We start from the raw sequence: 26,195 nt of genomic DNA, 5'->3' as shown, positions 1-26,195 counted from the left end.
ACAGTATATAGGCCGAATTGGTAGAATTATTGGAATCTGATTTAACAAGCACATTTAACTACAAAATAATAAGAGAGCACTTGGAGATCATCTAATTGAAAGTAAACACTAGGTAGGTCCCTGGGACATTTTTTTGAACATTTAGAACAACTCGAAATATTGGGACATCATCTAAAAGAACCAGACAAAACACTCAATCTCCAGAGTGACTTCAACAATTTTGACAAATACTCAGACAGTCTAGTCAGCAGCAACTCTCCAGGTTTGCTACAGAGTCACTCAGCATGGGATGACTTCAGCAGCCCCACTGCACTTGTTGGCAGTGAGGCTGTAAGCAGACTGAGCTCAGTGCATGCTAGCAGAAAACACAACTCAGATGCCCTCTAGCGAAAAACATGTGCACTCGATGTTTTAGATCAATATTTTAATTTAAATACTTAGTTTAACAAGATGTATCATGTATCAGTGTTAGGTACAATATCTACATTGCTTCTTAGTTTTAAATTAATTATATCACATCTTTCAGGCAATATCTTTGTTACATTCCAATACCACATAGTATCAGTGCTTTTTCTCTAGCCATTACCCCTGATACATGTGACTATGTGATGGAAAATTGGTTTGGTAAAAAACTGGATGATATGGAATGTTGTTACAAGTGTACTATGGTGCTGTTACTTTTATTTTACTGCTTATGACTATATTCTTTTTAAAGAATTATTTACTTTTCACAATTCATAATTAATCAGGTACAATTTTAAGAATGTTAAATATTTTCAATTGATGTTATCAATTGAAAAAGTATATTATTATGTTTGAACATTAATTTTACATGATTATTCAATTTCTTCTCTTTTCTTCCTCCTTTTTCTCTTTCCAAAATCTCTTCATTCTTTGGTTGTGTTCCTGTTCCCTTTGTTCTGTCCACATTTTCCCTGTTTTCTTCCTGTCTTTTACTTCAAATTTCACATTCATAATTTCGTTGCTGAATTTGCTTCTTTCATTTATAATTCTCCTATTGATACCTGCTTGTTTTTGGTCATCTATTTTTTGAAGCTAATTGATTTTTTGATTGAGCTGTTTACTACTCCAAAAATCGTCTTTGTAATTCTATTGTTGTTGTTGTTGTTGTTGTTGTTCACTTTATGCATGTGTCCACAGAGTGTTTGTTGGAGTTTTCTGATCACATCTGTGAGTCTGCCTGTGTGAGTTAGTATAATTCTTTGATTGGTCTTTTACCCATATGCCTTTTCTGTGTATTCATCCAAAAAAAATTCTGAGGATGTTACATTCTATTTTTTTCTGTCTCAGTGATACCTGATGCTCTGAGTGTAGTAGTTGTTGATGCTTAAAGTGCCTCTTGCAGTACAGCTTTATTATAGTGCCTCAGTTTGGCCTTTCTTGGCGTATTTCTTTTATTGTGGTGCAGCCATGTGAGTTTGTACGCTTTCTGAAGTTTTTCTGTTCTCTCTATGTTGGATGTCTTGTTTGAGCCTCCTATTTGCATGTATTCCCCTAGATACTTGAATTTTTCCATTCTTCTAATCTTTCTGTATTTTGTGTGCATTATATGTTGTTTTCTCTTTCCATATACAGCAATTTCTCTTATCATATCTGTAGTGCTGTTCTGGCACAGACTTTATATATGTGTTCCAGTGCTCCTTGTCCATTGTTGTGTTGAATGAGTGTTCTAGTTTTTCTGGCAGTTCCGTATTCTTCTAGTGTGTCAAAGAGGGTATGTCTGTCTATGGTGTTGTAGGTATTCTTTAGGTCCACAAATGTGACTACACTGTTGTCTGCTTGTCTGAGCTTCAAGAGTGCCCACAGATTCCAAATCTGTTCACTATATGATCTTCCTTTTCTGAAACCTGCCTGGTACTCACCTATCTTTATATGAGATTGTGATTCTAATATGTTGAGTAATGCCTTGGATAGAATTTGGTAAGTGATAGGTAATAATGATGTACCTGTTTAATTATCAGAAGCCTATCTTGTTACCCTTTTCATACAGTTGGTGGATCAATGCGCATTTCCACATGTGTGGATTTTCTCTGTAATCCATATTCTGTGAGAATGTTATGAATTTTTTTGTAATTTTTTTTTCTTTGAGTTTGCAGACTCAGTGATAAAGACATATTCCCCTGAGCCTCTGTTATTTTACAATCTCCTATAACTCTGTGAGTGTAGGAAGCTTGGATTTGGTATTGTATTAAGGAGCTTTAATTTTGTGTTTAGGTTTCTCATAAGTGAAGAGTTTATCAAAGAATTTTTTTAAAGTATTTTGATGTTTTCTTTAGTATATGTTTCTAGAGAGCCATTTGTTCTTGTAAGAGATATTTGGAGGCTGATAAGCCTTTATATTTTCTCTGAATATTTTTTAGAAGTTTCTCATGTTATTCAATTTGAAGACTTCCTTGATTTTGCTCCATTAAGTTTCGGGAATGCAGCCGCATAAATTCTGCTTCTTCTTCTATTATTTCAGCTGTATACCTTTCAGCCATCTTCAGAGAGAGCCGTACGACTGACGCTCCAGCACTCGCTCCATCCTTTTAAACTCGCGGACCGCGCCACTGCGCAAGCGGCCACAGATAAACAAGGCACCAGTGATGTTGATCGGTGGCAAAGACGTAACATATGCATGAGTAACGTCTGTGGCTGCGCATTCGATCCATGCTGGGAGGTCGATGTATTACTGGGAGCTGAACTGTAGCGACATCTTTGTTAGTTCAATATTGAAAGTGCCGGATTCCATGATTTATCTAATGTGAAACCGCTGTCTCTATTAATTAAATTCTTCGCCAAGCGAATTTCAATGGCCTCTTTTACTACGGAGTCCCAGAAAGATGAAACAGAAGTCAGAATTTCGACATTTTCATATACCATAGAGTGACAAGAATCAATACAATGCTCTGCCACAGCCGATTTACTGGGTTGTAAGAGTGTACCTGCGATGTTCCGTACACCTCTCTTGGACTGTACGATTCGTTTGTCCGATATATGAAAGGCCACATTCACATGGTATCTTGTAAACTCCAGGCTTGCGGAGTAGTAAGTCATCTTTAACAGAACTCAGGAGTGCAGCCGTCTTCGCCGGTGGACGAAAAATCACTTTTACTTTATGTTTAGTGAGGATCCGTCCTATTTTGGATGAAAGGCTTCCCACATACAGCAGGACAGCCATGGATTTAAATGTTTCCTCGTCATCTTCTGCATTTCTTACGGACACCTTAGGTTTTATTTGTAGTGCCTTACGTATCTGTTGTGGAGAATACCCGTTGTCCTCAAAAACTCTCTTCAGATGTAAAAGTTCGTCTTTTAAACTACTTTCATCAGATATGACGTGTGCTCGGTGTACCAAAGTTCTTAGAACACTACTCGTCTGCGAAGGATGGTGACAGCTATTTGCATGTAAATATAAGTCCGTATGGGTCGGTTTCTGATATACTGCATGGCCCAGAGTGCCATCTTCTTTGCGCCGAAGCAAGACATCCAAAAATGGAAGACATCCCTCCTTTTCCACTTCCATTGTAAACTGAATTTGTCCATGGATGGAATTCAGATGGTTTAAGAAGTCCTGCAATTTGTCCTCGCCATGGGGCCACACTACAAAGGTGTCGTCAACGTACCTCCAAAAAAACTGTAGGCTTCAAACTAGCAACTCCAGGGCCTTCTCTTCAAAATCCTCCATAAATAAATTGGCCACCAAGGGTGACAAAGGACTACCCATGGCAACACCGTCAGTCTGTTCAAAAAAGTCGTTATTAAATAAAAAGTTTGTGGAGGTCATCACATGGTGAAACAAAGCTAAAATCTCCTTATCAAAACTTTTTCCTATGAGATCTAAAGATTCAGAGAGAGGTACCTTAGTAAATAGCGACACTACATCAAAGCTCACTAATAGATCAGAGGTGTTCAGTTTCAAAGATTTTAATTTGCCAAAGAAATCTGCAGAATTCCTTATATGATGATCACATTTTCCCACAAGCGGTCTCAATAGTGACACCAGGTGCTTGGCACAATCATAGTTGGGAGAACCAATATTGCTCACGATAGGACATAGAGGAACATCTTTCTTATGGATCTTTGGGAGTCCATAAAGCCTTAGAGGCACTGCACCACTTGGTTTTAGTCTTCGTATGACTTCCGGTGGAAATGGGGGGGCATTCAAAAGCGACGCCGTCTTCCTTACCACCTTGTTGGTTGGGTCCTTACTGATCTTCCGGTACATACTATAATTGAGTAAGCTGTATATCTTATCATGGTAGTCGTCACGTGACATTAAAACAGTGGCATTACCTTTATCAGCAGGGAGAACCACCGTTTCGGTATCTTGGCGGAGCATACGTAGTGCAGTCCTCTCTTCTTTGTGGGTGCAGTGCCTCTAAGGCTTTATGGACTCCCAAAGATCCATAAGAAAGATGTTCCTCTATGTCCTATCGTGAGCAATATTGGTTCTCCCAACTATGATTGTGCCAAGCACCTGGTGTCACTATTGAGGCCGCTTGTGGGAAAATGTGATCATCATATAAGGAATTATGCAGATTTCTTTGGCAAATTAAAATCTTTGAAACTGAACACCTCTGATCTATTAGTGAGCTTTGATGTAGTGTCGCTATTTACTAAGGTACCTCTCTCTGAATCTTTAGATCTCATAGGAAAAAGTTTTGATAAGGAGATTTTAGCTTTGTTTCACCATGTGATGACCTCCACAAACTTTTTATTTAATAACGACTTTTTTGAACAGACTGACGGTGTTGCCATGGGTAGTCCTTTGTCACCCTTGGTGGCCAATTTATTTATGGAGGATTTCGAGGAGAAGGCCCTGGAGTCTGCTAGTTTGAAGCCTACAGTTTTTTTGGAGGTACGTTGACGACACCTTTGTAGTGTGGCCCCATGGCGAGGACAAATTGCAGGACTTCTTAAACCATCTGAATTCCATCCATGGACAAATTCAGTTTACAATGGAAGTGGAAAAGGAGGGATGTCTTCCATTTTTAGATGTCTTGGTTCAGCGCAAAGAAGATGGCACTCTGGGCCATGCAGTATATCGGAAACCGACCCATACGGACTTATATTTACATGCAAATAGATGTCACCATCCTTCGCAGATGAGTAGTGTTCTAAGAACTTTGGTACACCGAGCACATGTCATATCTGATGAAAGTAGTTTAAAAGACGAACTTTTACATCTGAAGAGAGTTTTTGAGGACAACGGGTATTCTCCACAACAGATACGTAAGGCACTACAAATAAAACCTAAGGTGTCCGTAAGGAATACAGAAGATGACGAGGAAACATTTAAATCCATGGCTGTCCTACTGTATGTGGGAAGCCTTTCATCCAAAATAGGACGGATCCTCACTAAACATAAAGTAAAAGTGATTTTTCGTCCACCGGCGAAGACGGCTGCACTCCTGGGTTCTGTTAAAGATGACTTACTACTCCGCAAGCCTGGAGTTTACAAGATACCATGTGAATGTGGCCTTTCATATATCAGACAAACGAATCGTACAGTCCAAGAGAGGTGTATGGAACATCGCAGGTACACTCGGCTCTTACAACCCAGTAAATCGGCTGTGGCAGAGCATTGTATTGATTCTGGTCACTCTATGGTATATGAAAATGTTGAAATTCTGACTTCTGTTTCATCTTTCTGGGACTCCGTAGTAAAAGAGGCCATAGAAATCCACTTGGCGAAGAATTTAATTAATAGAGACAGCGGTTTCACATTAGATAAATCATGGAATCCGGCACTTTCAATCTTGAACTTACAAAGACGTCGCTACAGTTCAGCTCCCAGTAATACATCGACCTCCCAGCATGGATCAAATGTGCAGCCACAGACGTAACTCATGCATATGTTACGTCTTTGCCGCGGATCAACATCACTGGTGCTTGTTTTATCTGTGGCCGCATGCGCAGTGGCGCGGTCCGCGAGTTTAAAAGGACGGAGCGAACGCTGGAACGTCAGTCGTACGGCTCTCTCTGAAGATGGCTGAAAGGTATACAGCTGAAATAATAGAAGAAGAAGCAGAATTTATGCGGCTGCATTCCCGAAACTTAATGGAGCAGTCTTTGCGCCGTGAAAACCTGAAGATTCCTTTATTTTATTTAGACCACTTTTGCTGTAGGTCATTTTGACTTTTCCAGTATGTTTCAACGATTTTTTTCTGGGCTTCATGGAAATCCAGCACTGTTAGTGTTGTTCTATTACAGCTAAGCATCTCCCAAGTCTGGATTCTTCATTCAATGACCTGACTAGGTCGTAAGTTGCGTTCCATCATCTAAGTTTGTGATTCCATGAAGGTTGTCTCCAAGGCTTTGCCTTCTCAACTGTCTTCGCAATGTCTATCCAATTTTCTGTTGTTTTTTGATTAATTTCATCAATAATTTTGTCTTTGTTTATTTTCAAGTACTATGGGTCTTGTCTTAAAAATATGTTCCGCATTGTTCTTTTCTGTTTCTTGGGTTTGGCCTAATTTTTACTTGTAGCGAGTGATGGTCAAACCCCAAGAACCCAATATGTTGTCCTAAATAGCAAGTGTTCATCAGAGACAAGGGTATCATCAGGAGCACCCCACACCCTAGGGAAGCGTAATAGGGCTGCCCTTATTCCCCGTATACGTAAATGATCTGAGAGGGTGAGCTGCTGCTACTGCTGCTGCTGATGATGATGTTGTGGTGTATAGGAAGGGTATTAATAATGAGTGACTGGGAGGATAAAAGACAACATAGACAAAATTTCTAGTTGGTGTGATGAATGGCAGCTTGCTCTAAATGTAGAAAAATGTAAATTAATGAAGATTAGTGAAAAAAAAAATCCTGTAATGTTCAAATACGGCATTAGTAGTGTGCTGTTTGACACAATCACTTTGATTAAATATGTAGGTACAATGCTACAAAGCAGTATGAAATGAAACGAGCACATATGGAGGGTAATCAGGAAGGCAAATGATCAACTTAGGTTTATTGTGAGAATTTTGCAGAAGTGTAGCTCACCTACAAAAGAGATCACGTACAGAACATTAGTGTGAGCCATTCTTCAGTATCAGCAATGCTTGAGTGTTTAGGATTCTTAGCATGGTGGAGTAAAGGAAGACATCAAAACAGTTCAGAGGCAGTCAGCCAGATTTATTACCTGTAGGTTCCATCGACATGCAAGTGTTATGGAGGTGCTTTGTGAATTCAAATGGGAAGCCCTGGAAGGAAGATGACTTTCTTTTCACGAAACACAATTGAGAAAATTTAGAGAACCAGCATTTGAAGTTTACTGCAGAATGATTCTACTGCCACCATTGTACATTTTGCTTAAGGACCATGAAAATAAGCTAAGGGAAATTATGGCTCGTATGGAGGCATACAGACAGGCATTTTTCCCTCACTCTATTTGTGAGTGGAGAAGGAAAGGAAATGACTGGCAGTGGTACAAGGTACCCTCTACATGCACCAAATGGTGGCTCACGGAGTACTTTTGTAGCTGTAGATGTATATCCCTTTCATGTGCTCACATTCAGAATCTGTCTTGCATTTTTGTTTCTTATGTCTACATGATCTCTTCAGAATTCTCCTGATATGTTTGTGGGCATTTTCCATGTTGAGTTTTGTCTTGTGTTTTGAAATTGTATCAACATTATTTTTAAGTTAAAGTTTTTACAATAATGAACAATATGTTCCCCATTTTGTACATGCATTTGTGTGCTGTACAAAGTAATAGTTATTTAATTACGTTTTATTTTATTCTATTTTTAGCTCTGAAGTTTAACATTAAATATGCTCAAAACTAGTTATCAAGTGCGACTAATTCCAACTGAGACTTTTACAATAAATATTTTAAAATATAAAAAGCCTCACAGAATTGTTCCACTAATGATGCAGCTGGGATATGTTATGCTTAAAGCACCTTTAAGTCACTGATGTGGAATATAGTTCGAACAAATAATGTTGTTTCCATGTGATTTTTATCTGCATACTGGATATTGTAGAAACAAACTTTACTGCTGTGCTGGTTTTATATTATGTGTCTGTTTGTAATTATAATTACTATGGAACAGTTGTTTCCATGTACCTTCTAGTCTTCTATAATATCATATGAGAAATTAAGCTTAGCTGTCATAACAGACTGCTGAAAAGCTGCTTTGCTAATTAGTCAATCTTAAGTGCAGTGGTGTCATTGTAGATTTTCTCTTTCACTTTCACTTTCAGTCCATGCACCACTCAATTTGTGCTGGAACTAGTCTTGGAATTAAACTGTGCGAGGGAAATGTTCAGTCAAACATTGTATTTATTAAACTTCCTGGCACATTGGCCAGACCAAGACTCGAACTCAGGACCTTTGCCTTTCATGGGCAAGTGCTCTACCATCTGAGCTACCCAACCATGACTCACGCCCCGTCCTCACAGCTTCACTTCTGCCAGTACCTTGTCTCCTTATTATGCAAGAATCAATCTTATGCTAATATTAAAAATTCTATTGCATGTTTGTGTGTTATAATGGTGTCTTTGACTCCGCTTTTTCTTCATGAGAAACCACTAGGTAAATGAAACTTTAAGAAATAGTTAATTACTGTGATACAAAGATAAGAATAAAAGTGACACTGTCAAGAGCTTTGGAGACAGCTTTCTATGTAAAGTAGAAATGCAATTACAAATGCAAACTTTTATCTTACTGATTCTAACAAGTTTTAAAATGATTTTTGTGTATAACTAATAATGACGTTACAAGTATAAGGTCTGACATGAAGAAAATGACACTGCCTGCGTTGCTATGGAACTGTTTGTCATAACTTATTAGAGCCAAATCGGTTCTCAACCTTAAACTGGGTGCATACACTGTGACAAATTCCAACTTTCCAGATACACAGCAGCAGTGGTCGAGCAGTTTATTACTATAGTGTTCTTGTGCTCTGCCAGTCTGGAAGACAGTCTTGTTTCTCTTTTGTCAGACCTTGTACCTTCAAGTGGATGCACACAGTACAAACCTTTAGTTATGCTCCACCACGGCAAGGTAATATAGGTAAGGAAAGCATTTAGGGGTACAGATTGTGCTCTCCGGCTTTCTTTCCAGAAATGGAACGTCTGAGTAAAGCCACGCATGGTCCACAAGGGATTGTACACACCATCATCTAACTCTGTAAACAGAGGAGAACCCAGGTAATTTCTAAAAACAAAAATATAAATGAACTACATTTTTTGCATTTATGTTACTCTGACAAAATTACAGAAATAATAAGTAATACCATGTTTGAAAATATTTATGACACTTTCATTGTATTTCTTCTTTTTTCCCTTTCCTTTAGTATTCCATGATTAAGTACAAATCATACAAAAATCTACACAAATTTGTAATAAAGTTGACAAATTTTACATTAAAACTCTGTACTTTTGCAATATTTGAGAAACATGGAGTACCTGATGCAATTTCTTCGTAAAATGTGAAAGAAACCTAATTACAGTGGATACAGGGTTCCTCTACTTTTAATGTTTAACAGGACTTCAAAAACCTGCAAAACACAGTTTCTGTTATTTGGAAGGGGAGGAGTTACAAAGATTAGTTGCAAATAGTAAGTACTATTTTTATGTTCCTGATGCATCACCACTGATATTCTTGCTCATGAAATCCTATGGATTATTGGTAAATTCATATTTTGCATCCACCATCACCTCAGATTTATGACATGAGAAACTTCCATTTTCTACGACAATTCATTTCAGCACAGCTGTTTTTTCCTCAGTACTATGGTGAGTGGTTATAAGCATAAACCAGTCCATAGTTTTATACTTCGTAAGTACTTGAGATTAATTTTGCTTGCATTTTATATTGAACAAATGAGGTGCAAACTACAATGGAAGTTATACAGAGACACCAATGAAGTTGTTATACTCTCATTTGTTCACTCTTAGTTAACACTATCCCTCTTGATCCACTGTAAAAGTGCCTTTAATAGTTATTGTTAGGCATTGGATGTGGAATGGTCTGAATAACTTCTAAATGAACTTTTGGAGGTATTTATGTCACTGTTTTCATCATATGCCATGAATATTCCATTTAAATCTCTGTAATAACATCATCTGCTTATAAAGAAGATCTGTTTGTCAAACTTGTGTAACACAAAATGGAAGGCTTTTTTCCACTCTTTTTTTGTGATATATTGGAACCTCTGCTGGTGGTTAAAACAAACTGAGCATCATTTGCTATGCTACAACTCAAGAATTAAAATATAGACCAGAATTCTGAGCTGTAAACTGGGGAAGAGCAGAGTGTCAGCTGCAGCTTTAGAGCAAGTAAGAAGGAAAAAAGAAAAAGCCTATTGATCATACAGGAACTGCTTTTCTATCAGCAATATCATCATGAGCAAGCAAGACCTATCTAAGTATATCATAGAGCACACATTTATTGGTCACTAAATCAAATACCTATCGGAAATCAACTAAAATATGTAAATCAGATGCTAAGCACAGTTTGAATACAATATGGTAATGGTAAACAACAAAAATCATCATGTTTTTATTTTCTACAAAGATTTTAATCATATAATCCATAACTAGCAAAACTTTCATGGCACTGGTGAAACTGCCTCTTCCATGTAGCGGTGAAGTTAAGATTTCAGAAGGTTGCACTAACAGCATCTGCTACAGAACTGAAACAAAACACATGATGGGGCAAAAAAAGTATAGCATCCTTAAAAGCTTTAGTAATAGTCCAGTTCTATTCTTCACTTTCACAAATGACCTACTAAAGATTTGGTTGTTCATAACTATAAACTTTGCAAATGACATGGGCATATTATGTAGATTTTTAAATTTTACTTTAATTATGTTGTAATTATGAGTGAAAATTCAATAACAAAGAATTTGACCACTAAAGTAAATTTTACATTTTTGAGGAAAAGATTCAAAAGCTATTCAGAAAAATACTTCTGCTTTGGAAGGTAGATAATACAGTATATTGCCATTGCTGTTTTATCCCAAAATGTAAAGGATGACGAAGAAAGTAGTTCACATTCAGATGACTATCATAATACAGTTAATCTTACTGTAATCAGTATGAAACTGTAGGAGGTATAGATGACGACAATCTTATGTAAGATTTAATGGATAAAGACTTTCTGCACAAAGGACCACATACTATCATTGTTGGTGATGCATTCACACAAAAAATATTCTTTATACATTTTTCATTTTTTTCTATACAACCTAAATTATATTCCACAGATCCCATGTTCATATCTACAGAATGATTCAAAATACCCCAGGCTATTAGACATGATAGATGAAGATCCACTTGTGTTCATAGCTGAGCGTTTTGATATAATACCATGGAGTCCAGTACTGTATTTCCTCTTGCCAATTTTGCAGACAATGTTCAGATTAGATTGGATTAGATTCAGTTTTCGGTACATGGACCCAAAAATGAGATGATTCTCATGGGTATGGCATGTGTCAGATAGTATAACATAAAACAACTGAATATAATACTTACTACCCTGATCATTTGTCAGCAGATTGTCAAAATAGGTATACACATTACAGTAAACTGGGTGCTAATATTTACAGAATTAATGTGCTGTCAGAATGAAACATTGTTACGCACTTTTAGAAAATTTAATCGTATACAAAATACTTAATCTTGACTGTTGCGAACGAGAGCTGTCGAAACTGAAACCTAAAAGACGTTTTTACTTTAACTTGTCTACCAGTCCCTGTTAAGATATTCATCTATAGAGTAGAAGGAGCTGCCAATAAAGAAAGTCTTTCAAACTCTGTTGAAACCATGCTTTATCTGAAACCAAGTTTTTATTGGTCGCTGGCAATTTATTGAAAGTGAGTGTTCCTGAATATTGGAATCCTTTTTGGAGCAAGGTAAATGATTTTAGGTCTTTATGTAGATTATTCTTATTCCTAGTATTGATAGTATGTATTGAGATATTGGTTGGAAATAGAGATACATTACTCACAACAAATTTCGCTAAGGAATAAATATACTGAGAAGCAGTCTGTTCAGTGGCAATGTTGTTCTGAACTTTTCACTGCACAGCTTGAGTGAGTGTGGAGGGGGATCCATCAGTTTCCTTTTGTTTTGTTAAAGGAATAATAAGCAATGAGATGGAAGTAGGGCAGCCTGCCATCCTAGTCCTATAGTAATGACACACAGTCTCACTACAGATGCAGTATGATCAGCTTGTCCACTAATGCATATCCTATAGTCGTTTATTCCACGAAAAATTAGGAAAGGTTGTAAAATTCAACATATTGAATTACACAGAACATAAAATTTTTTGTTGCACTGCGAAAGTTCTACACAATGGTGTGGACAGTTAAGTTTTTGCAACATAATATAGAATTCAGTTCTGAATCTGAATAAAGGGACTAATATGTACATGGAGATTATTATGTGTACCTTGTGTTGTTTACCTGGTGGAATTACTAATAGTTGGTAATGCTATTACAGAGAAATTGTGTTGGGAAGTGAATATAAGAATTTCAACAAGATCTTTGAAGACACCTCTACAAAACGTTTCCAATTATCTGCTTTCAACATAATTCATATATCGCTCAATTTTACAGAATGAATATTTTGCCTGTCTACTGAGTAATTTTGGCAACACCACATCTAGTGGAAGTATGCAGTGTAATCCCTTTTGTCTGCAGATTAACACAATCACACAGATTTCTAATGCAGCACATTGAGTCAAGGTATAATAAAAAACCTGCGGAGTTAGTGAAGCGTATGAACACAAGTTTTCATACCTACTTTTATTACGTGCAATAATTAATGTGTAGCTTTGATGTGTGTGTATGTCACCAATTTTTGTTTTGTATTGTACAATACAAGGTTTTAATGCATTAGGACAAACTATTTGCTGTAAACAAGTTATATGTACGTTCAGACATTGCCTTTGTAGTGTGATGGATGGCTGAGTTTGCACCTTGCTTATTATTTTCATGTCACATGTAAACTTTATTGTTTTGAACAAACATTTAAAATCTCTTGTGGGTTATTTATGAAAGCAAAGAATAGAACTGGGCTCTTCACTAATCTTTTATGGGCACCATACTTCCATACTTTATGTCCTTCCTCCTCCCCCCCCCCCCCTTTCGCCCACAATCATATGTGTAGTCTCAATTTATTGCTTTATAGAAGCTGTTAATGCAACCTTCTGAAATCTAGCTTCACTGATGCATGGGGGAGGGTAAGAGAGAGAGAGAGAGAGAGAGAGAGAGAGAGAGAGAGAGAGAGAGAGAGAGAGAGAGAGAGAGAGATTCATTACTGCCATACAAGTTTTGCCGGTAGGATTCTATAGAGGGTGTAATTGAAATCTTTGCATGAAATATCAAAAGGATAATTTATGGTGTTTTTCTTTAGCATGACAAATTTTGAAAGCATACATAGTTTTTCTCAGGACACAAACTTTTGTGGAAGAGAAAATAAAAAAGGCAGTTAACAAACTGCTGTCAACATAATTAGTCAGTGTTAGGTTATGTCCCAATTAGAGATTTTAAAGTGATGATGTGCACAATATGACATTCATGGAATGGACAGTTTCTGGCAATAATTATAGAGAGGTAGGATGGTCAGGAGATGCAGATTGTCTGAATGTCCTCCTGTGTATGGGCACAAATGTAGCAAATGCAGGTGTTGTTGAGAGGGGGGAAAACACAGGAGAGAGTGAGAGTGTATTTATGAGTGGGAAGGGAGCAGGGGGGGGGGGGGGGGTGGCAACAATCAATTAGCAGCATAACCAGGTAGGAGGAAGGGCAAGGCAGAGGACTAAGAAAGATCATAAAGCTGTGAAATATATATCCTCACAAAGAGGAAGTAATTAGCAGCTACACAGAAAAGCAGGGGACTGCTAAGAAAATCAAAACACAAAAAAGCAGGCATACCAAATACTGCCTTTAACCCCCACCCCACTGTAGCCAAGGAATAACTAGACCACCACATTGTGGTGCACATTTTTCAATTCATTCTTCATACGCCTATGGTAAACAGAATTGCCTGGACATCTACCTATTTTCACTGCCAACTGAATCTAATTAAGGAATACACAAAGCTTTCTGTTGTTTCAAGGTGAACTTAATAATTCCATGTATGGAACTAATGCTTTGTAAATAAATTTCAAAAAGACAGTTAGGTTCTAAGCTGCAGAATTCTGTGCTCTCATAACACAAATGGAAGAAAAGGAATTTTTTCTTCTTTAATGTATTTTGTACCTATAATTTCACTGATTACTTTCTGTTCCCTATTTTGGATTTCCTCAGGTTCTCTCTTTCAGTACTTCAGAGTACAATGTGAGTGCTTCAGAGTCCATAGCCAAGTGCTTCATTGTCCATAAAGACACTCAGGTTTGATGATGATGTTATAGCATTTCAGGTGTTTTTTATCACAGATTAGATCTTCCACTTACTATAGTTACCATCTAGCTCATTCATACATACAGGACAAGAAAGTGGCACAAGTCTGATGTTAGTTTGAATTTGTTAAAATGCATCATACTTCAACACATGATGCACATACAACCCCTCACACAGACCTTTGCGAGTTCAATACAGTACTGTACAATCAAATCAGTAAAGAGCAGCCTACCACACCAATAAATAATGAAGAGCAAAGAAGAGGGAAGCGAGAAGGGGAGGGTTGAGAGAAAGACAGAGAGCAGAAGAGAGAGAGAGAGAGAGAGAGAGAGAGAGAGAGAGAGAGAGAGAGAAAAGAAGACAAGAAACAAGAATTATAATTGTGCCTGTTTTTATTTTTGTACCAAATTACATTTTTAAGGCATAAAAGAAGAAAACAGTGTTCAGCAGTTAAGAAAGCTGTGTTAGTGAAGGGGTAACACTATGATAAATCATGTTTTGAGCTTTATAAGAAAGAAAAAAAAAAGGGAAAAGGAACTATCATGTTATCCAGAAAGCTTCTAGTAATGCAGATCTATCATCCCGTACAACTGCAAGATGGAGTACTGCATTTCAAAAAGACTGTGGAAGGGATGCCTCATCTCTCAGGAGAAATCACCATCACACAATGGTACATATTATGATCATTTACATGACTTCATATATTGTTGGACAACAAACCACAGTCAGCACATAAGAATTACATTGTGTACTTAATATCTGATGATGCATTCTTATGAAAGGGTACAGGTATGTAGAAGATACTGGTAAAATGAGTGTCACATCACCTTAATCAGATTCAGATGCGAGAGAGATGGGAACACACATGCATTATCTATAACCTTGTGAAAAGGAAGGTGACATATGAGGTGCTCATTATAAAACATGGCCAGCTAAACTTCTCTCTCTCTCTCTCTCTCTCTCTCTCTCTCTCTCTCTCTCCCCCCCCCCCTTTCTTTTTGCAGGAGAGACCAAAAAGTAACATATACAGATCTATATCATGTGAAGTACTGAATCTTTTTCAAGTGATTCCTATGATCCTTTAAAAGTAAATTTAAGTTCTTTTTATATATATATATATATATATATATATATATATATATATATATATATATATATATATATATATATATATATATATATAAAAATAAAGAGTAAATAACCAAGTTGTGATTTGTAAATAAGTTTAGGAGTTCTCCAGTTTTGTCGCACACCCAAGGGTTATTTGAGCACCTTCCAATTGCTTTACCCCTTAGCAGCTTTCTTGCTTGTTTAGCATGAATTACCTGCAGTTTCTCTTCCATGACTGCATTTTACTGTGTTAAATTTATAACGTAAGTTAAGACTGAAAATATGTTTTACAAAAAAAGAGGTTCTGCCATACCGGATGCACACTGAACTATGGGAATGCCAGAGAGACATTCCTATCATCTTATTGGCTGCTGCCAGAATTGGCCAAATATGAAGCAGAAATGTAGTGGAGTCATTCGCATTTTGTTCACACATTGCAATCCACATTAATTTTCAACATGTTTCAGTCCATTTTTGAAGCCTGAAAAGGTACAACTTGAAAAGTACTGCTGGGGTTAGTTAACATCTACATTTTGTGAAAAATGGAGTTGTCCACCTTTGATAATGAGCTCCTCATATTTCCATAGTGTATTATTGCAACTGATGAAACTTGGGCAAAAACTGAACCAGTATTCAAATAACTGGTACAATTCACTTTTAGCATGACCAAAGCAGCTCAAACAAAATCCTACAGATTCAGATATGATGATGCTGGTATGTAACCATTAAGAAATTATGCCTCCACAGATAAGTATTAAGTCCTGCCTATGATACACATTACCTCAGAACCAATCCACAACCAACTACAACAAAGAGAGCTGCCCACTGTCTCTTGATCTAAAGAGTAAACCATGTGGATGACACAGGGAACAAAAACAACAAAATGTGTTCATTATTTTTAGATTTGCTGCTCCTTTTTACAGGCTTAATGTACATAACCTTCCATTCTTCTTTTTTAGGTTTGCAAGTCATAACAAAATATGCAATATTCAGTCAGCAACCCAAGTCTTCCAACAACCTTAACTTCAGATACCAATACTTATAACACCCATCAGTTACTTAGGATCTTCAATTTCAAGATGAATTCACCATTTCAAGTGGCAAAGAAAAGTTACCAAGCATTTCATGAAGCAGTTCAGAACACTTGTTTGTGCTTAAATTGTTAGTTACATCTTTCTATTGACAACTGATGTCTGCTGAAATATGGGGTCCATCATTATATAGCTTATATGAAGTTCACTACCCTTGATGAGGATTGGAAACTTCCCATTTACAAGGCTGAATCAAATGAAAACCTTAAATATTTTTTTAAATATTATTTATTGTGCAGAAGTGGTACAAAGCTGTATCACTTTTCAACATAATCTCCCCCATGCTCAATCCAAGTCCTCCAGTGCTTACAAAGTGCATAAATTCCTTTAGAAAAAAATTCTTTTGGTAGTCCGCGCAACCACTCATGCACTGCATGGTGTACCTATTCATCAGAATGGAACTTCTTTCCTCCCATTGCGTCTTTGAGTGGTCCAAACATACAGAAATCATTTGGGGCAAGGTCTGGTGAGTATGGTGGATGAAGAATACACTCAAAATACAGGTCTGTGATTGTTGCAACTGTTGTATGGGCAGTGTGGGGCCTTGCATTGTAATGTTGCAAAAGGACACCTGCTGACAGCAATCCACATCGCTTTGATTTGATTGCAGGCCGCAGATGATTTTTTAAGAGATCTGTGTATGATGCACTGGTGACAGTGGTCCCTCTAGGCATATAATGCTCCAAAATGACGCCTTATTCCAAAAGAGAGTAAGCATAGCCATCCCTGCTGATGGTTCTGTTCGTAACTTCTTTGGTTTTGGTGATGAGGATTGGCACCATTCCTTGCTCACTCTCTTCGTTTCCGGCTGGTGGAAGTGAACCCAGGTTTCGTCCCCAGTAACGATTCTTGCAAGGAAGCCATCACATTCTTGTTCAAAGTCCTGAAGAAATTCTTCACAAGCATCAACACGTCATTCTCTCATTTCAGGAGCCAGCTGCTGTGGCACCAATCTTGCAGACACTTTGTGAAACTGGAGCACATCATGCACAATGTGGTGCTCTGACCCATGACTAATTTTTAAAATGCTGCAATGCCATTCAGTGTCACTCGGAGGTTTTCCTTCACTATGGCTTCAACTGCTGCAAAGTTCTGTGGAGTCACACCTCATTGTGGCTGACCTCGACGAGGAGCATCTTCTACTGAAGTCACACCATTTGCAAACTTCCAACTCTGTTCGCAGACTGGCTGCTGTGACAAACATGCATCACCGTACTGAAACTTCATTCGTCGATAAATTTCAATAGGTTTCACATCTTCACTACGCAGAAACTGAATAACAGAACACTGTTCTTCCCTGGTGCAAGTCGTAAGTGGGGCGGCCATCTTTCTACTGATACTGCGACGGTATGTGTGCATCTGCACTATACTGCCACCTACAGACCATTCTGCATGCTGTTTGTAGCATGCTTACCAACTTACAGGATAACCCCATGAAATTTCGATTTGTTATTACAAATTTAAGGTTTTCATTTGACTCATCCTCGTAGTTTGACAGAGTTAATTATTTTTTGATCAAATACGTCAGTCAATTCCGATCACGCTATTTTATTATGAAGAGGTCTTTGCTGACAATTTCACATTCACTTGTCATGATCGGAAGCTGGAGGAGGACAGGAAAAAACCTGTAGATTTACTGCTTCAGCTGCTTTTATTTTAAACACCACCATACATTTCTGCTATCATCATCATTATCATCATCATCATTCATATTAACATGTTATTTTATCATGAAATGTATTTGTGACATGCATGTGTGTCACCTCTTTGTAATGGAAATTTTCATAAACACGTAGATTGGACAAAATACATTACATGAAAGGACTAAATCTGGCTCCATCAACTTCTTTGAAAGTTTCTCAACTATAGTAACAACATATCAGTAAATTGTAGACAATATTTCTGTAGCACCTTCGTACTTGTAATTTTACCATAAACAATACTTGTAATGAAATTAAGATGCAAAACTGCCAATATCTTCACAATAAAGGATGGCAGCCAAAAACAGTTGCAGAGGTTAAATGTGTATGTGTGGTTAAATGACTACTATGTTTTATTCATACAGACAGATGGTTTCGTTTTATTATAACATTTTGGTTGTTTCGCTAGTATGTATTTCACTGCCTACGTTACGCGAGACTCTCGCGCATTACAGTAGTGCCCTCTCTCGTTAGATGTTCCAAGCGCAAGCTTTATCCGTTTGACACTAGGACACAGGTAAATTTGGTTCTATATTTCTAGTTTACATAAATGTCTTTAATTGGCGTGATACGCTTTATTTATTAAGACAAAGTTTGAATTAACGCAACCTTTAATAATTTTTGATGCGCTTATGTATGTATTTATGGATTGTAATATGCGCGAGTCTGGCACATGCAAGTGCCCTCTCTCAGCGAAACAATCTACCTTAGTGCCTTCATACTCGTGTCTCAATAGTTCATAGGCGAAGTAACATTGTTAAACTGTTCGCTTTGATACTGTGCCCATTACACATGTTGTACAAATGGAGATGATATTTTAATTACTGACGACGCCTTTTGGCATAATTGTTTTATTATTCTCCAGTGCATGATGTAATTTTAGTAAGTACTAAAGATTGTGTGCCTGTATTACTTTAGCAATTTCACCGTTATTTAAGCTTCTGTTTCTCACTTTCGTTGATATGGCTTTTCTAATGAATGTGTCTTTCTATTCAGGAAGTTTTACTTCTGATGAAGGTATATTTATATGTACCGAAACCTTGGTCAAGAATTTTAATAAAAAAATTCTATCCTGCAACTGTTTTTGGCTGCCATCCTTTATTGTGAAGAATTTTAACAGTTGCTGCTGCAGCCATGTTTAAAATCCTGCCAATATCTGCTAATTTATGTTACCAATTTTCATTTTGTTTAAAAATTAAAATAATTTCATACTACTCTAATATTACATAGAACTAACAACTCCATAAAATTCCTCTATCTCAGTATCTTGGCAGTAGTCTCACCAATGTTCAGAATCTTTGTGGCAGATAACATCTTCGCATTATACAACTTTAAAAAAAAAAAAATAAATAAATAAATACTGTAATTTTGAAATGTGTAGTGACAGACGTATGGTGCACTACGACAGCACACAGCAACTGTACTCATCCAGATATGAAGTACGTGCAGCTTTTGCATACTTGTAAAAATATATTAAAACAGCTATCAGTTTGTAAAAATGCAATGCATCCTCGTTAGTGCAAGGTGGTTTTGTTACATCATTGTCTACGAAATAAACAATGTTTGTGCACATCATAAGTACATGCCACAATATAAAAACATACAAATCCATATGATGATGATGGCATGACCATTGAAACACACAATGCCGCTTGAAATAAAAGTGATTTAAACAGTAAATCTCTGCTTTCTTGTCACTTATCTAATCAGTTGCAGCCCTCAACAAACCATCCGCTATGGGCTAAGTATTTGTGAATACATAACCAACAGAGGTTGTGGACAGAAAAATATGCTGTACACAGTTTGAGTGAAGGGCCCCTTTTGTCATCTCAACATTTTCTTGCCCAGTGTACTATACCGAAGTCATATACTCTTCCTGTTACATATTTAAATGAAAACCTACTTACAATGGACAACATAATACATCAAAGCCAAATAAAAAATCCTTCAGAAATGCTGGCAAAGAATGTGAGACACTACCAACTCCAAATATCTTGAGAGAAAAATTTCCAATGATATAAGTGCATTCCAGGAATGCCATTGTAATATTTCTTAGCAAAGTTCAAAGAGATAAAGAGAATAACATAGTTACAAAAATGATGCACAATTAAATCATCACTATTTATTTTATATGCGTAGGTCCAAAATGACTGCCAAAAACCATATAAACTTGCTGCCTTAAAACAAAATGTGTAGACAAAATAATGAGCATTTTTCAGCTGACAGGTGAGTTCTTGGATAAGGCATTAAATAACAATTATCATGTTCACACAATGTGATGTTTGTGTGGGTGGGAGTAGGGAGGAGAAAGGCAGTGTGGCAGGAAGGGGGAGGGGAAAACTGGAGTCTATATACGTACGTAATTTTGTCAGGAGAAAAAAGCCCAAATCTGTTTCATGATTTTAAAAATATAAAACATTAATAAGTGCACACATTCAGTCGCAGACTAGAGATAGTATTTAAGGTTAAATTAAATTTCACATAAAAGATTTGTGAGAAGGTACAACAATTTTTTTTAGTATTTACTATATCTTAATGGCTCTGTACACCCACAATTAGACATCAAGTGGCATTTAGTTCCATATTTCAAGTAGATTTATACATTTCTGAAGCAGACTGCACATTTGTGTAACATTGGTACTACTTTTACATTAGTCAGTTACAAACAAAATGAGCAGCAGATGTATTAACCTAAAAATAATACTTATTATGTGCAAGTTAAGTGGCTAAAGAAAAATGTAAAGAAAAAAGTATTGTATTAAGTAATTAACAATAGTTACTGCTTAACAACTATTATTTACAAAAACTTATTAAGCCATGCAACAAGCAAATAAACATACCGTGAGCTCCTGGTGGTCCTCGACGTGGCAAGTCACACCAATAATTCACTAGAGTACCATCAGGCGTAAACCGGCAAGGTGGAGTCATTGACCTGCCATATGACTTGGCACGGTTGTTTACAGAGTCCTTCAGCTTTTTTGGTAAAGACTTGGAATGGTACTCCTTTACTCTATGGCTGCTGGATTTACTGTTCTGCCCTCTGGAGATGGCTTCTGGGGACACAGCAGTATCTTGTTTGTTCCCATTTCTTGTTATTTGTGGTTCTATACCAAGATTGAGATCATGAAAGTTTCTGTCAATTGCTTCAGCTCCAGTGACATCAGGCTGCAAGTCATTTTGAAAATGGCTGTCACAGACATGTCCAGTTAGGTATGAACAGTCTAAAGAATGCCCTGTTTGTAGGCATCCTTCACACTGCTCATTATTGTTTATGCAGGAAGGACACCTCCTGGATGTTTGAGTTGTACTGTTAGTCGGCGGTGCTGTGGCTTCACAGAAGCTCTGTGACATGCCCATGCTCCCTACACTGGCACATGTTGATCTGTGAGGTGAACATCGACAACGAGGAGGACAGGAAGTAGTAGCAGTAGAAGTAGAAGAGTGCAGACAAAACCCGAGCTCTAAGGACAAGAAAAGCGACAAAGTGACAAAAAAAATAACAAAATGATTCTAGTTAATATATACATTGCCACAACCCTAAGTATGTTACTCCAAACAGAGCACATTAAAGTTCAAGAATAAATTTTTGACAGAAACATTAATCTGTTGTTTCAAGTGACAATAAAACCTATCATAATTGACAAAGTGCAGACATTTAACAACCACTATGTCTGAGAGTCCCTGACAACTACCATTACAGGACATCTGAATTTTACTATATCAGCTCTAGCCATCTCCTAAACTACTAAAAGCTTATACTCACCAACTAGAATGAATTGGAGTAGGGTTGACAGAAATATAACAGATTTAAAAATAAGAGAGGTCTCAGACAAGATGATTTCTTTTGCTGGGCTCTGAATGTGGCAAAACTCAATGAACGTGTAGGACATAAAAGGGAGCAGAAGAACAAAAGATAATTACTCAAAGGCAGACATCAATTGATACAAAGGAAATTCTGAGCATACAGTTCATTTAGTTAAAAGTGCTTTAACAAAAGTTCCACAACACTTAATAACTGACTGCTTAAAGATAAGCAGATATGAAAAAATAATACAGAAATGAAAATGGCACAAAATGTGTAAGTAAAATAACCAATGAATGAAGACACAAGATTTATTTTGTTCTCTATGCAAAACTTTTTAGAAACTGGGAGTAAAGGAAAAACATTGTTATATGAAAGTATGCTCTGCAAAAAATTGCCAAAAGGGAGAAAGGGGGACAGAAGGTGGATGATGTGTACAAAAGGAAGCAGGAGATGGAAAATTAGAATCACAGAAAAAGACTTACATATGAATTCTGGACACAGTTCCCATTCCTGAAGTACAGCTGTTGCAAGCAAAGAAACCAAATCAACAGAATGGCATTACAAGCATCCAGATCCTGCTACTGTGCTGCATAAGGCTTGTAGCAATACAGTATTGAGAACTGATTCTGGAAAATGCTTGCTGGAAATAGTTAATCCCGTAGTGGTGATCGTGCCAAACAGACAAGCTGAACAGTAATTGCATGCAACCTGACAGATAATGGGAAGTCCTCATCATAACATATTTCAAGCTAAGGGACATTTTGATATATATGAGGTCAGAGATTTGAATACTAGATGATTGGGGTGGGGATAATCCAAAACAGATATTCAGATTTACATGAACCATGTTCTTTGAGGAATGTTCTAAGAAATCCAGATGTCTCAGAGGTGAGTAAAATGGATCTGATGGAAGTCATCATAACAGTAAGAGAAGAAAAAAATATTAGGGCTTAATGTCCCATAGCAAATGAGGTTATTAGATGTGGAGCAAAAGCTCGAATTGGACAAGGGAGGGCCAGAAACTGACCATGTAACACACTCATTGCAACTATCCCCGCACTTGCCTTAACTGACTTAGAGAGATGACATAAAACTTAATTTAAGGTGTCAGATGGGGATTAGAGACCCCAGTTCTCCTGAATTTGGCTCCAATGTCTTAACCATTGCACCATCTCACTTTGCTGAGCACGAACTTACACACTCTCTCTCTCTCTCTCTCTCTCTCTCTCTCTCTCTCTCTCTCTCTATCTGTGTGTGTGTGTGTGTGTGTGTGTGTGTGTGTGTGTGTGTGTGTGTGTGTGTAAACACCCCCCCCCCCCCCCCAGATGTGCACATACAGGTGTGCGCCTGTGTGTGTGTCCTCCAGGCATCAAGAATAATTTTCGTTGGTTGGTGCTTTGGAGCGCAAAACTGCTAAGGTAATAAGCGCCCATATCATAATGTAAGAAAAAACATGTACTTAATAAAAACTTGAGGCAAAGAAGGCAAAAACCCAATCAGGCAACTTTAAAAGAACATGGACATCCTTAGGAAAAATTTCTCAGAACATTGTTGAGATGGTAGACGTTCCCATGGAGATCAAATTTGCTTCACCATGCCGCTGCAGCGAATAAAACGTAAGATCAACTGAATGCATGTCATCTGCTAAAACACCTGATAAAGTAATGGCAAACATAGATGTAAACATAAACAGTTAAAAAATGGGTACCGCATCAGAAAGTGGCATGCCATCAAGGGTTGAGAGCGGTAGGCACAGAGTGGAGCAGGGTCGCCACTTAGTAAATAGCGGGGACTAAAACGACAAGTGTCCTACATGTAGCTGGGCGAAAATGACCACCTCGCAATGTGAGGGCTGAGAGGAAGTCGACCATGCTGTTGGGAGAGGTTTAATGTCCCAGAGTTTCTTCCCCAGGAGAGAAGACCATTGTGCACTCCAAAGCGATACTACATGCTGGTAGACAGTGACAAGAAAATCATCCAAGGGAACAGAATGATTAGCAGGCCGATGGAGGAGAGATGCAGCCTTTGCAGCAGCATCGAAAGGCTCATCCGTGGCATGCCGATGTGACAAGGAACCCACAGAAACAGCACATTGGCTCCTCCCACAGTGAGTGAGTGCAGGCATTCTTGGATCCATTATAGTACAGGGTGGACTGAGTCAAGCATGCGAAGGCTCTGAAGAGCACTAAGAGAATCTGAGCAAATGACAACTTGGAAGCCTATGTCACCTGATGAACTGTGTGGCCTGATAAAGGGCATATAGCTCCGCAGTAAAAATCAAGCACTGGTTAAGAAGTGACTACTGAAAAGGATCACTGCCAAGTACAAGGGCACACCCAACACCATTGTCGTCTTGGAGCAGTTGGAGGAAGACACTGTCCCCAAGCCATGTGCGAAATGCGAGAAACTCGTTGCAATACACCAGGCCAGGAGTAGTGTCCTTAGAAAGTGAATGGAGTCCAAAATGAACATGTACCTCGGCACAAAGCCAGGGCAGTGAAGAGCTTGCAACCATTTGGAATGTGGCAGGGAGTGTACAGCAAAGCTGACGAAGCAGGAAACGAAAGTGAACTCTGGAAGGCAACAGAGGAGATGGGTGCAGCCCATACTGGTGGTCAAGGAAATCGTCAAAAAAGGGAACGTAGGATAGGTGACCAGGGAAAGAAGACAGACAGCTCACGTAAGGAATGAGGAGAACATCTCACTGGTACGACAACGGTAAGTCAGCAGTCTCAGCATAAAGACTAGTACTGAAAGCACCAGTGGGTAAATGTATCCCGCAATGGTGGATCATGTTAAGACAACTAAGATAGACGGACGTGCGCATGAATATACAATATATCTAAAAACAAAGATGATGTGACTTACCAAACGAAAGCGCTGGCAGGTCAATAGACACACAAACAAACACAAACATTCACACAAAATTCAAGCTTTTGCAACCAATGGTTGCTTCATCAGGAAAGAGGGAAGGAGAGGAAAAGACGAAACGATGTGGGTTTTAAGGGAGAGGGTAATGAGTCATTCCAATCCCGGGAGTGGAAAGACTTACCTTAGGGGGAAAAAAAGACAGGTATACACTCGCACACACACCCATATCCAACCGCACATACACAGACACAAGCAAAATGTCTGCTTGTGTTTGTGTATGTGCGGTTGGATATGGGTGTGTGTGCGAGTGTATACCTGTCCTTTTTTCCCCCTAAGGTAAGTCTTTCCGCTCCCGGGATTGGAATGACTCCTTACCCTCTCCCTTAAAACCCACATCCTTTCGTCTTTCCCTCTCCTTCCCTCTTTCCTGATGAAGCAACCGTTGGTTGCGAAAGCTTGAATTTTGTGTGTATGTTTGTGTTTGTTTGTGTGTGTATCGACCTGCCAGCGCTTTCGTTTGGTAAGTCACATCATCTTTGTTTTTAGATATATTTTTCCCACGTGGAATGTTTCCCTCTATTATATGAATATACAATACATACAGTTTCGAATGGACAAGGGACCAGTCTAAATGGAGGAGGATGGTCTGATCTGTTCCCCAAGACGTACCGCATAAAACAATGAGGGAGGGACTACAACAAGCTGCCAGGTAAGAGATGTGGGATGACCAATAGAGTCTCCTATCAAATTTGGGTCCTACGAATTTCATTGTGCCAATGAATGGAAGAAAGAATGGGCCGAGTCATAGGGATCGGGAAAGAAACTCCTGGCACCACCAGAAGTTTATACAGGCAGCCTTGTCAGCAGAAAAGTGGAAGCCACTGTTGTTGATCCACAAGTAAAGATGACCAAGGCATCGCTGAAGAAGCCACTCAAGTAGGGAGGTTCACTGAGAGCTGCAATAGATCACAAAGTCGTCAACGAAAAGAAAGCCTGAAGTACCTGGTGGTAGACAATCCACAATAGAGTTAATGGTTGTGGAAAATAAGACAATGCTGCACTCAGAACCCTGAGGCACCACATTATCTTTAATACAAGTGTCCAACAAAGGCAAGCCAATATGTACCTTAAAAACACAATCTTTTAAAAATTCCCGGATAAAAAGGGCAGATGGCCTCAGAAGTCCCATTCGTACACAATACAGAGGTTACCCATCCTCCAGCAGCTGTCATACGTCTTCTACAAATAAAAAAACACGACCATAGT

General features: G+C 38.1%; 1 protein-coding gene across 4 annotated transcripts in view; it reads right to left on the bottom strand.

Annotated features, from left to right (window-relative positions):
• LOC124789829 (uncharacterized protein KIAA0930 homolog) overlaps positions 1-26,195 on the bottom strand; it is a 102,736-nt gene that overhangs the window by 12,242 nt on the left and 64,299 nt on the right. Inside the window, exons 9-10 of one of the 4 annotated variants that reach the window (XM_047257320.1) lie at positions 21,094-21,714; positions 8,979-9,128 (exon numbers count right to left, since the gene is read on the bottom strand). In XM_047257320.1, the coding sequence (XP_047113276.1) occupies positions 8,979-9,128; positions 21,094-21,714 (771 nt within the window). The remainder of the gene's footprint in view (positions 1-8,978; positions 9,129-21,093; positions 21,715-26,195) is intronic. The other 3 variants (XM_047257322.1, XM_047257321.1, XM_047257323.1) reach the window with 3 other exon arrangements.

This window comes from Schistocerca piceifrons, chromosome 3 (genome assembly GCF_021461385.2).
Source record: "Schistocerca piceifrons isolate TAMUIC-IGC-003096 chromosome 3, iqSchPice1.1, whole genome shotgun sequence".
Lineage (NCBI taxonomy): Eukaryota > Metazoa > Arthropoda > Insecta > Orthoptera > Acrididae > Schistocerca > Schistocerca piceifrons.
The sequence above is the reverse complement of the archived record's forward strand: the minus strand, read 5'-3'. Positions and strand labels throughout refer to the sequence as shown.